The sequence below is a fragment of the Denticeps clupeoides genome, chromosome 2 (genome assembly GCF_900700375.1).
Source record: "Denticeps clupeoides chromosome 2, fDenClu1.1, whole genome shotgun sequence".
Classification (NCBI taxonomy): domain Eukaryota; kingdom Metazoa; phylum Chordata; class Actinopteri; order Clupeiformes; family Denticipitidae; genus Denticeps; species Denticeps clupeoides.
The window spans coordinates 22,863,958-22,876,977 of record NC_041708.1 but is presented as its reverse complement, the minus strand read 5'-3'; the positions used below and the strand labels follow the sequence as shown (position 1 = coordinate 22,876,977).

The 13,020-nt window shown below is 44.4% G+C and overlaps 2 protein-coding genes across 6 annotated transcripts in view; one reads left to right on the top strand and one right to left on the bottom strand.

Annotated features, from left to right (window-relative positions):
• Positions 1–267: 267 nt before the first annotated feature.
• Positions 268–7,944, bottom strand: wdr48a (WD repeat domain 48a). 3 transcript variants are annotated; one of them, XM_028967090.1, is made up of 19 exons: positions 7,881–7,944; positions 5,233–5,373; positions 4,951–5,029; positions 4,774–4,856; positions 4,535–4,664; positions 4,320–4,408; positions 4,087–4,188; positions 3,775–3,999; positions 3,367–3,441; positions 3,183–3,285; positions 3,001–3,098; positions 2,800–2,907; positions 2,612–2,708; positions 2,446–2,538; positions 2,173–2,278; positions 1,867–1,975; positions 1,625–1,701; positions 1,309–1,498; positions 268–1,094 (listed from the first exon to the last, which is right to left on the bottom strand). In XM_028967090.1, the coding sequence occupies exons 1-19, from the start codon at positions 7,926–7,928 to the stop codon at positions 999–1,001; spliced, it is 2,049 nt and encodes a 682-aa protein (XP_028822923.1). In that variant the 5' UTR covers positions 7,929–7,944; the 3' UTR covers positions 268–998. The 3 variants fall into 3 exon arrangements, with proteins under 3 accessions (XP_028822923.1, XP_028822924.1, XP_028822922.1); XM_028967091.1 differs by having other exon boundaries at positions 1,867–1,954; XM_028967089.1 differs by having other exon boundaries at positions 1,867–1,954; positions 4,320–4,664.
• A 3,300-nt stretch (positions 7,945–11,244) lies between these two features.
• The window catches only part of scn5lab (sodium channel, voltage gated, type V-like, alpha b), an 80,193-nt gene continuing 78,417 nt past the window's right edge, over positions 11,245–13,020 (top strand). For 2 of the 3 annotated variants that reach the window (XM_028969543.1, XM_028969545.1), the window contains exon 1: positions 11,245–11,641. The gene's annotated coding sequence lies outside the window, so the exon portion shown is untranslated. Of the gene's footprint in view, positions 11,642–12,735; positions 12,797–13,020 lie in introns of those variants that run through there. The other variant, XM_028969544.1, reaches the window with a different exon arrangement.

Genomic DNA, 13,020 nt, shown 5'->3' with positions numbered 1-13,020 from the left:
ACCATGTGACCGCAGGCCAGAGAATGTCTGTGTGCAGACAGGATGACTGGTAGCAGTAGAAACTGAGGAACACTGGCGCGCGTGTCCACGGCATCTAGATCTCAAAACCGTATGGATCTCTTTACTTTAACTTCTAACGCATGAAAAAAAGCACCTTTTGGAAGAAAACACATGTGCCTTAAAAAAAAAAAAACAAAAAAAAAAAGACAAATATAAACAACTTGTGTCAAGTCGCCTACAAAATAATTACAATATATTTACAAAAAAAAAAAAAAAGCAGAGCACTATAAAACACAAATGCATCACGGGAGTCTGAGTCCGGTAAGAAATACTCCAAGCCTTCGGCACCTACAGTACATCAACATGCTGAGGGCAGCACGAGTTTTACATTCTATTAAATATTTATCTCAAACCACTGCATCTACAGAAGGTCCAGATTCTCTGTATATTATTCATATTTATTCCTTTTTTTTTTGTTACTTTTTGTTCATTTTTCTTTACAAAGCAGATGAATGAATCAGTGCTTGTGATGTCACTGGAACAAGAATAGTTCTTGGAATGTAGTGTGGAGAAAGAATAAAATTTAAACAGATAGCATGAACAGCGTGTGAAGGGAAATAATAATAAAAAAAAAAAATTAAAAAAATTAAAAAGTTAATACAATACTTAATTACATTTTTTAAAAATGCCCCTCACAGTTTCTTTTCTTTCTTTAATCGCTCAGTCTGTTCAGCCACATAAAAACAAAAACAGCATCTTGTGCCTTTTCCCCCAGCGCATCATGCGCCACCAGACCGAGACTGGCTGAAGTGGCCTGCCACTCCGGTTCTGCGGTGGATGCAGTACAACCGCAGTGTGGCCTAGTGGCCTGATGGTGAAATGAGGGTGAGAAGCCTTCTGATGGAGGTGGGTGGAGTGCGGTGGGACAAGTGGGTATGGAGGAGGAAGAGGAGCAGAGGTTGCGTCCGACCCCGCCCTAACTCCCCTCCCCCTCAGTCTCACGTGCTCTTCTGCCGGTAGTGCAGGGTCAGGTCGCCGCCGCTCTTCCAGATGAAGTGTTTCACTGTCCGTAGGTCCATGTTGGGGTCCAGAACCTTACATGACAAATGTGTGGTTTTAGCAAGAGTTTTTCAAGACTATGAGCAAGATGGAGGACAGTTTGTCCACTACCTGTGTATTACTGTAATGTAATGTGATAAAAGTTAAAATAGCTTTATGATATACACAAGATGTTCTCCAGATAGGAGCACTGGTTTGTTTACACATGGCTACAGGAGAAGGTGGTCAGTTTGGACAGAGGATTTTTACCTGATCCTGACAGAGAAGCTCAATCTTTTCCTCAGCGAGGACAGCCATGTCCTCCTCCTCCTTCTGCTCTGTGGGCTTGTCACTGGCTGCACTGCCTGACTGTGACTCGTTGTCAAGGTTGATGATCTTCTCGTAAACGTGCTCCATGACCTTACGAACCTGAAGCATGTCGCTGGCTGACAAACGGTCCCTGCACATAAACAAACAAAAGTTATTATTCAGCATTCTTTCACCATAATATATGTTCCAACATCTGCAACAATGTCACATATCATATCTGTTACAAACATCAAAGGGGTCCGGAGCTGCTACTTACTTCTTCAGCGTTTTTGCTCCAGAGGACGAGTGTGGCTGGAGGTAGAATGGGATTTTGTTGAACTTGGGCATGTTTTTCTGAAGGAAAAAAGAACAATTAAAAGTCAGATGCGGTGAAAGGTTAAAAAGAATAAACTAATATTTATTCTTTTTTTTTAAGTGACATGATTCTACAACCATGCAGTTCTGAGTAATTTGAGGTAATTGAGAACTGTCTGAAGAGACAGACAATCTGGCACTCACATCCACTGTGATGTCGATCACCCACTGTGGGACAGTCTCGTTCAGCAGCATGGACTCTGTCTCCCCTCCCGAGTCCCGGCACAGCAACCTGCAAAGACACATGGGAGTCCTGTCATTCACACAGAGAGACGTGTTAGTCCTGTTTCACCTTGCAAAGACAGGCCATCTGCTGCTTTACACACATAAAATTATCTGTGGTTTATTTCTAAGCCAGGCACTACTGTTAACCAGGCCTGGTTTAGAGATTTCTCTAATAATGTACATTTAAAGAAAAATAAAGACACACGTGCACACACACAGCCTCACCTAAACAGAGTGCGGCCTCCGGCCTCACCAAAAATGACTGGTGTATGTGGGGGAACCTGGAAGTAACCGTTCCCCTTCTGTATTCGGCTTTCATGCTCCCCGTTCACTGTCAACACACCATCAGCACACTATAAAAATGCACACAACCACATGTAAAGCCTAGCCAATAATGTATCAGCAAATACATGGGGTGCCACAGGGACTGGTTATTGGTCCTCTGGCCTTTTTGTTTAGTGCATGAAAAACAATATTACGATCATCCGTAGCCCTTACCATGGTTCAGCTCGGTCTCTTCATCCATGGGATTTACATGAGTTCGGGGCCAATACTCCAGCAGAGCTTGCAACAGAAGCCCACCAAGGTTCACTGAAACAGAAATGCATGTGTCAAGTATTTAAATAATGAGATTTAAACCATTAACCATCTCTAGTAAGATTACATTTTGGGTCTGAGCCATCGGGACTGGTGAACCCAGCATCCTTTGCAGAGACCCAAGCAGCAAAGCAATCACTCTCATCCAGAGTAATGGTCAGCATCTACCACAGAAAGAAACAAGATATTACATAATCATTACATTACATTAAAAGCTTATACCACACAAACGCATCTATTAGGAAATTAACTCACCCCAGTTTTCAAATCTACAGAGAACCAGTTTGGCACATAAACCATCTTAAAGCGCTTTTTAATCTCCTCATCAAACTCCACCTTACCCAGGTCTTCAACCTTACATGCCTGAAAACAAAACGCAAAGTAACAGTCAATTTGGTGTGAACAAGATTAAAAAAACAATCACACTCAACATTCACAGAACAGAAGCGCTCGAACCTTGAGGACATCCCAGTAGGCCAAATTGTTGTTGGTGTCTTTGGTCAGGATGTGTCTCTTGTCATTCAGAATGTGGCACTGAATGATGCTGGCACCCCCTACAGGCAAGTGTTGGAAATTACAGATGAGGAAATGTAAGAGTTGGACATCCACGTTTTGTGCAGCAGCAGCAGCTGACTGACCTTTGATGACCTGCTCTGGCTGTGTGCACAGTGGAGTCAGGGGGGCGCTGCAGTCGTTGTCATAGTCCCCAGACGCACGGAAATTATGGATGCCCTTCAGAGACTGCAAGAATGAAACAAATTATTATACGAGAAAATAACGTGCTGCAGAACAATTAACTGTGAAAAACAATTATTTACTCACCCATTTGTTGACCGTGGATTTTGTGGTAGACACCCAGATGGCAGATGGTGGGTCTGCTGACCGGTCCAATTCCATCTAGTCAAATAAACAAAACAATTTTCAATTAATTAAATTACAATTCTACCTACATGATTAAAAGAAACCACTACTTTATTTATTAATTAATTAGAGGCTGGTAGAGCTGGGACTAGAATGTCATTTGCATACAAACTAGTCAGCAATACCGAATTCAAAAAGATGACATTTATTAGTCCCACAAGTTTAGATTGTCAGAGCAGAAAAGTTGAGAGCTAAATAAATAGCATAGAGAATATGCAAACCATATAATATAAGATAATAGTTTTGGAATGGGAGAAGACTAAACGAACTTCCTAGCATTCCTGGTAATGGACATTATACTCTGCCAACCTTGAGGACAGGGGCCTTCTCCTCGCATATAAGCACGCGGATGTCAGGGTTGCGCAGGTCGGTGCAGTAGATCTTGCGGTCGCGGCCGCCCGAGTAGACGTGGGTGAAGGCCTCGTTAACCTGGAGAGCCCAGACACCCTCGTCATGGACGCGGTACGTCGCTATGCAGCGTTGCTGGCCCAGCGACCAGAGCCGGATGGTCCCATCCGAGCTGCCCGACAGACACTGAGAAAATTGCAGGAATTCATCAACGGCACGATTCGACATCACAGGCTACCCAATGTCCAAACCGGGCCCAAACAGAACACTCACCTGCGTTCCATCCCTGTTTAAAAGCAACGACTTCACATTATCTGTGTGGCCTTTTAGCTTCATGAGCTTAGCACAAGTGCGTGGGTCCCAAACTCTTAAAACCTCAAGGGAAGAAAAACAAATAGATAATTTAATCTAGTACTAAACAAGGACACGGATTAGAATTATAAACACTTTTAAAAATGTAAATGCAAATAGAGCAACTGGAAATCCTTCGGCGAATTGACCGGCACCTTTTCAGTGGATCCAGACACAATGACCGTTCCCATCTGATTCATTGCTAGACTGTAAATAGAGTCCTTGTTTCCACTAAGCGAGGATGCTGTTGAATTCAAGAGAATGAGCAAACAAGGAAGTGATTTTAAAGAAGAAATTAAGAAATGAAAGTATTTGGAAAAGTTTTGGATATCATAATAAAAATGTGGGAAAAAAATAAAACAGTGCTTACTGGTGACTGTGTTATTTGAGGCGGTCAGGGCTGTCAGCGTGTTCACATCCCAGAGAAAGATCTGCCTATCCAGCCCTGCTGAGGCCACCAGCTCTTTGTCTTTAGCATACGCTAAGGCTTTGACATAATCCTAGAAAAATAAATTAAAAGTAATTATGAACTATAAAAATTAATTATGCGAAAAATAAATATCTAAAAATAAAATGTTGCTAAAAATAAAATCTCAAGTTTTATTTTACCTTATGTGTACGCAACGTAGACATACAGAAGCCCTTGTGGGCATTCCAGACTTTCACTGTAGTATCTGACGAGGCAGAAATTACTAAAGAGAGAGAAGCTGAAGTTTCAACATCAGAACATCCAGACACGTTAACACACACGAGTATTTAAAAAAAAAAAAAAAAAAAGGGACTTACATGTCTTTCCATTACAACAAAGCACAATGTCATTGACCCAATCTGTGTGATGTTCCATAGAAGCAATATAAGGATCTTGCTGCAAAACATAAGGCAATATACAGTCACGTTCAATTACTGATCACATCTTTACAGAGCTACTGGTCATTAAAAAGTAATATAACTGGTGATATATTTCATCAAATTTAATTTCATTATGTTAATGCTAGGTCTTGCTGGCCAATGAATTAACGAATGAAAGTCTTTGATGTTTTATGGTAAAATATGGACACAGCAGCTCACCTTATGCTGGTTTACACTCCATATCCGGATGATGGAGTCACGGCCAGCGGTGAAGAGCCGGTTCAAGGCTGGGTCCAGCTGCAGGGCATTGACCCCATTCCGGTTATACTTTTCCACCTCATCCCGGATGACGTACGACACCTTTCAAAACAGTGGATATATTTCCCCGTCAGCAGAACTTAACTGCTAGGCCACCACTGCCCCATTAATAAGTGTTGAAATAAAAATAAATAAATAAATAAATAGGCAAGCATCATCGCTACACAAATAAGTTCCATGGCTACTTCGAGGGACACTGACAAACTGAATAAAGCATGTCCAGCAGCATCGAGCCAAAACAAAACTCAAACTGTGGACAGTTCCAAGCAGAATTACATCATCTTACAAGGAAAAAAAAGGATTTAACGCTAATGTTTCCTTAAACATAATCAGTCTTAGCCCCACAGTAAGATAAACTATTTAAAAGGTCCCCAATCATGAAAATGTCACTTTGTGAGATTATTTAACATTAATATGGAGTCCCTTAGCCTGTCTATGGTCCTGCGCTGGCTAGAAATGGCAATAGGTGTAAAGAGTCCTTTGGTCATTCTGCTTCGCGGTCCAGAGAGCAGAAGCTCAGACTTCCGGATCTAGAATTTTGTCCCCTTATGTCGTCTTAAGGGGAAAGGATTACATCCCGTTTCTCATGCTGGCTAAACGTGGCTGTAATTCTGCACAAAGGCAGAATTTCAGAAAGAAACATCAGATGTAGTACTAGGGGACCACTAAGTCTGAAATAAAAGCAAAAACTGATGAATCAGTTCAGTAAAAAGATTTGATCATTCAGTGCTTGGCGGGAGGAGCCTGTAACTCTGAATTCCTGAAATGACTGTTGTGTCTGTGTTACACATTTAAAAATAAACTTGTTTAGAAATCACGGTGCTTTAAGCGTCCTGTCCTATGGTATGCTATTTGACTGGTTTACTCAGTGACCCCCCACAGTACATTCAGTAAGCCACACTGGACATTTACCGCTGCCTTGCAAATTGTCGCAATGAGGGTCACACATTCTCTCAAACTGCGGGTTTTATACGCTTCATGTTACATGACATGTCCTACGTGAGTTTTTCCGAGGTAAACTTGAACACAACACACCGGGACATGCCGCCGCACCTCACTACTGCTAACTCATCACTAACGTACTCTTCTCTTTTCTCCATCCTTCACAGTGGAGAGGATGGTGAGTCCTGCCTGGGGAGTGATCACGTGACATGGCCGACCTCCATGGACTGTCCTGCTCAGCCCTCTGCTGACCCCATCTGATAGTCACCTGCTGGGACTAACACACTACCTGGAGACTAATTCCCTATACACCAGTGGACCGCAATAACCTTCATATGCAATCGTTTTTTTGGATCTATTTCATTGTAATTGTGCTGACCAGACGAGGATGGGTTCCCCTTGCTGAGACTAGGTTCTTCTCAAGGGGACATTTTTTCCTCGCCACTGTTGCCTCTGGCTGTGTGCTGTACTGCTATAGCTTTGCATGTGATATATTCAAGATTTTTATCTCTCTCCCTCCCTCCCTCCCTCCCTCGGTCAGTCCTGCTACAGCTGGTGACTCTTACTCCGTTCTCGTTACTGACAGTCTAATGTTTTAGGTTTGTCTATCTCGAAACCAACATTTAGAACAGAGAAGAAAAATGATTCCGGAGAGTGTAGGTCTCCCACTGACAGCTCGACTGAGCTGAAAAACGAACGAGTCAGTCGAGGAAGTGATTCGGTTCACTACGTTCCCTCGCAACACTAGAACCGGAACAGAGAGCGCGGATCGGTGAGTCCCTCTCGTGGACAGACGCGGAACAGCAAGACCAGGGTTCGGTCCCAGCAGGACTCGGTTTTCATTCTACTGCCACCAGTAAACATTCCGCCAGGAGAAGACGACACAAGTACAAAAGTGTGTGTGGGGGGGGGGGGGAACATAGGTAGCAAAAAACAGGATACGTAGGTTTATTTTGTTCTCTAAGGTGAGTAAAGTGAATAATATTGAGGTGTTAAATAGACTATTGTTGTGAATACCACAGTTTAGAAAGCATTAAATTATTATATTCGGCGTATCAGGCAACGTATCAGGGAATTACTCCTGCCTAAAGGAATAATATTGTTATTATACTTCCTTCCTAAAGCTGTCGTGGCCTCGTCACGCCCGATTACGATGCGTGGAAATCGGCCGAAATCCGGCCAGAACGCGGCACCTGACAGCAACGTGCGCGGCGGTATGACGTGAAGCTGCACGGAAACGGCGGAGCGGACGCGGCCGGTCGGCGTGACTGGAATAGGAGCAGGGGGCGTGTGCTAGGCTAGCCGCTAGCTAAGCTAACCAGCGAGTCCGGCCGCGCTACTTGTGCGGCATTCGGTACGAACGGAGCGCGCTTTCTGTAAAACTGAGCGCCGATAAGGTGGCCTGAGAACCCTGGAGCCAGTAGGAGGACGGCCAGACTGCCGACCGGCCGGTTCGCCCGGGCGCTACGCTGACGACCAAGAGCCAGCCAATCCGCGCCCGCACCTGCAGCTGTCGCTCCGGCCGCTCCGACGACCCGGCCCGAGTCGTGGTCAAGCGGTCTCGCACCTGCGTACCACCGAGGTCGCCGAAGACCCATCGCGTTTACCTGCACTTTCCTCCGCCCAGCAGCATTCTGCCTGTGATGCGTCGCCATCTTGCATGTTGACTGCCCTGCGTCACTTCCGTCGAACGCGGGAAAAGAACGGCGGCCACTTCCGGCTGTTCCGCCAGCTTTCAATCAGCCAACCGATCAACCAATAAATCAATCTCTATTTAAATTGAGCTTTTTACAATGTGCATTCTCACAAACTCCCTCTAACAGGAAGAAAACGTTGAGAGGTACCTAGAATCAGCAAGAACCCAGGGGTGGTAATAGCCTTGTGGGTAACACACAAGACCCAGATTCAAATCCCACTTAGTACCATTGTTTCCCTGAGCAAGACACTTAACCCTAAATTGCTCCAGGGTGACTGTCCTTGTAACTGCTGATTGTAAGTCGCTCTGGATAAAGGGCATCTTATAAATGATGTAAATGTAATCCTCCTCTGATCAGCACAATTACAATGAAATACATCCAAAAAATTATGTCATATGAAGGTTATTGTGGTGTCCAGGTGTGTTAGACCCAACATTTACAGCATTTATCAGACACCCTTATCCAGAGCAACTTACAATCAGCAGTTTTTTTATTTTCTGGTGCGAGGCCCGAGGTTATTCACCTAAGATTTTCACAGGTCTTCAGCTTGATTCTCCTCAATCTTTTGTTGTGCCAACCACCCATTACCTGTGAGGCCTGGCACATCTGCATTTGCAGAGGAGACCACTCGTGCTTCACTGCACAAGCTGGACCCACAAAGTCTGCAAAGGTTTGTCATTGTCATAGTACATATGATATTTATATAAACCCATTTAGAGTGAGGTTCATGTAAATCTCAGAACAGAGACAGACTGGAATTTGGCAATTCATGAAGTGATGCCAATCATTTCAATTCTGTTTGTAAGAGCAATCATGTGTCCCGTTGGCGCCATTTTGGATTGCTGGTCAGAAAACTTTGTGGTGCCAGTAATCAAAGGGACAACAGCTGTTCCCTACCTAGGTTCGTTGTCCTTTCACACAGTATATCGCAACCCAGCCAGACAAATTTGGGATCAAGTTCTGGATGGCCACGAATTTGGAGACCAAGTATGTCTCCTTACTTGGGACAGGACCCCAGTCGAGTGGCAGTGAATGTGGTCATGAATCTGATGGAGCCATTTTTGGATGATCGGAGAAATGTCACGACTGACAATTTCTTTACTTCACTGTCGCACAGACTCCTGCAGCGCAATGCAACGCTATTGGGCTCGGTTAATAAAGTCCGGTGTGAACGTCCTCAACTTGCAAAAGACACAGGCCTCACAGGCCTCACAGGTAATGGGTGTGTTTTCAGAACAAAAGCAAGAGAACAATGGAGCTCAGCAGGATGCCAGGAGGTCTGAGGTCTAGGGAATTTACGCAAATTTGCGCAGCCTTAGTAAATCTAGTACACATATAGGTTGATTGCTTTAATTATGGTGTACCACAATGCTCAGAGCTCAGCAATGTCATTTTTCCATGAATAAGTATGAAATGGGTTTAAATAGAAACATTCAAAACAGAATAATCAATAGTAATTGAGTCTGAAATAATGATGTCTTCAAACCTACATTTGCTGCTGCATAAGACGCTGTTCTAGCGTGAAGTTTTATTGCTTCTTTCTTCAGTTCTACTGAAATAATTGAATAATCAATTAAGCTTTTAAAGTGACAGACCTGGGTTAACGAACATAGCGTTCTTCTGGAACTCAAGACTAATTGTTGCTGATATTCTATTCATTATCAGCCACTTCCAACTACAGAGTCACTTACAGCATGAACAATGTCTTGATTAGAGTTTTGATCATTTCTTATCAAAACCAAACAATCGTTTCCCATCCAAACCTCGGAACTTTTCAAAGGAAGTGTACCATGTTTACCTACTCGGATCATGAGCACAAATTGTACAATTTCGAGTATATTTATCTTGTCGGGGCCTCAAGGTGTGCCAATTAACACATGTTCCTGGGTTCCGCTGTATAAACAGGAGCCTGCGGAAGCTGTGACCTGGACACCTGTAGGAACACTTCCACCTGGGTCCCCCTGGACTCAGAGATGGTAACATAGCCACTAACCACTGGTGTATTTCACATGTTTGGAGACCAGTTGGGATCTGTGGAGTAGGAGCAGCTATTCCGAGACAACCAGCGTTAATCATGTTCTACTGAGAATACTGGGCCAATATGGGAGGCATCCAGATGATCCTGGTAAAGAAGAGGTGACACTACAAGGGTGGTAGTAGCCTAGTGGGTAACACAGTTGCCAATGAACCTGAAGACCCAGGTTCAAATCCCGCTTTCTACCATTGTGTCCCTGAGCAAGACACTTAACCCTAAGTTTCTCCAGGAGGACAGTCCCTGTAACTACTGATTGTAAATTGCTCTGGATGTCTGATAAATGCTGTAAACGTAAATGTTGGTCATGACTTCTAAAACCCCAAATCTTTGCCAAAGCCACATACATAGCAGGCTCAAAGCAAAATACAGAATACAAAACTATTGGTCCTCTATTTAGATTTTCAGTATATACAGTAGTTTAAAAAACACAAATAATAAAGTGTCAATACTTTAATTCTTAGAGGTACTGGGGGTTGGTCTCACCCAACTCTGTAAACTAATGAATGATCTCCTGCAAGCAAAAGCCTACAGATGGAGAGTAACCTTGTACAGTACAGTGAGGTGCGAAGCACTCCCATTTTCCACCAGAAGAGGGCGTCGTGGCTCCGCATTTCACCACACCCGAAAGAACGGCGCGCGACGTCGGCCACGAAAAACTTCAGGCAGAGAGAAATAAAGAAAAAATGTCAACGAAACGCAACTCTAGACTGGCATTCACAAACGACTAAAAAGTTTAAAACGAATCGTATTTAATCGTTGCCATTTGCTGATGTAGCTTGTCGTTGTTCGAGTTTGAAGAACGTAGCTTGTATATGTGTCTCACCGGGACCACCAGGGAGCTGCACTGGCAAAGTACACTTTACAGAAATATAACAGGATATAACCAAAAAAAAGAGAGAGAAATTCCAAGCAGAATATGGGGATATAAAGAATATGTTTTTTTGCGGCTGGGTATCTGCAGGGGAAATGTGGTTCCACGGGAAAAGTTGCGTGCGCTTTGCTTGAACACGAATGGAACAATAAAAAAAAAAAAGAAGTTTTAATCACGTACCACTGTAGGAAGAAAAGGAGATTTTTCCCCCTTTATTACGCTCAATAAGCCCAAACGCGGGTTAGCGCGTTCGCGCGCAACGCAGCGGTTACGCGCGCAACTGGAGTCTCCAGGGCGCGCGGCGGGAGGAGGCGGTGCCCGGTGCCCCGGTACCCGGTACCTCCCCGCTCGGGGCCGCCAGACGAGAGGACGGACGGACCCCGACACCCGTCTCTCCGCGACGCGCCTCGGAATAACGCAGTACGCGGCGTCGAACGCGGCCCTGCTGGGAAGGCGGGGGGGACTTTTCCCCTTTTTCTCTCCTTCTTCATCTTTCTTTCCGCTTTCCGGACGCCGCGGGGACAGGACGGAAGGTGGGAGAGAAGTTGCGAAATTGTGGCCGGTGAGGCGGATTTCTGAGCCAGGAGAGCGCACCTCAACAGATTGTTCGGTTCTTTTATTCTTTTTTTATTTTTATTTTTTTTTAAATGAGAGATTGATGGACATGGCCGCACTTCGGGTGCTTGTCGCCCACCCTGGAAATGCCTGATGGACATTTAAAGTGTCGCTCTGGATTGTAATGCTGTAAAGACAGAAGTTTCACACGTAAGTAGCCTTTTCACGAATGTCGTCAGTCGACGTCTCCGGCGACTCAGAAAAGTTTCTTCTTCACTCTCCGTGAAAATATACGCGTATCGATACCGACCGAACAGTTTGGCCGTTGTGCTCGTGTCAGCGTCGCGCTGCCTGGCGTCCTGTGCGCCCACCTTTCTAGAAGGATTAGGGTGACCGGGACTTTTCCCCAAGTTGTCGCCCACGTTTCGGCGTGATTTCGAACCGAGGCGCCCGGTGAACAGGTGTCCGCGTCGTAGACCGGGACAGGGACCGGGACCGGGATCAGGTCCCTTCTCCGCTGTCGCCTGCTCCTGTCCAAGGTCCTGAAAGTCCTAATAATAAGCTGGTGACGCACGGCGCGACTCGGTTCGTGCAACTGAGCAGACATCTAAGAAAAGGAATTTCTCCTCTTCTGATAAATACGCATGAATAATTCTTATTAATGTTTTTATAATTGTATTACCTCTACAACAACAGCAGCAGCATAATAATAAATAATACCTGCGTTTGTAATTCTTTGTTTGACATTATTATTATTATTACTATTAACCTTGACGAAATTCGATAATAAAATTGCATGCATCTATAATTGTTTTTAGAAAATTACAACTTATGTAAGTTCTTTATATGAATTCGTATTTCTATGCAAATACTATACTATGCATTCAAGGTGGTGGACATCGGCGGTGGTATAACGTGTGTGGTTTTGGCAGGGTTTTAACGTGATGTCACCGTTGAAATGTGTGACGTAACGCTGTCAAATGTCACGTTTGACGTCCCCTTGTCGCCTTTGTTGGATTGTCACAATGGAAGATTCATTTAAAGCGCATTATCAAGACTAGAGGAGGATAAAATAAGGCGCCGCTTAATGATCTCCAGCATGAACCATCCATCATATCTGCCGATACCGTCATCCTGCGAGGGTCAAATGTCATGCCGCCTCACTTTGGCTCCACTCTTGAATTTTCGCTTTTCTGATATGGAACATTTTCGAGTTTTCGCACGGTTGTTGTTCATTACCAGTTGGATTGACAAGATAAATGGAGTTTTTTCCAACATCTTGCAATATGCCCGGGCTGTTATCACATTTGGAAAAGGCTTCAGGGAACTCGCTGGGCGTCTCGCTCAAGTCATGTGGTGACCGCTGTAGGTGACCTTGAAATAATAGTTTCTGGGGAGGGGGGGAGCTCATAATTTATTTGTGACAAGTGCCCTGCTCTCCAAAAGCCACTGAAGAAGGTGTTGCTCATGTCAACGTATTGTCTGCCTCCGCCGCCTTTCGGCCAACTTCTCTGCAGAACAGCAATCCGCCAATGTCAAAAAGGGCGTTACTTTTTCTTTTTTGCTGAGTAAAAGGTTAGATGCGAGCA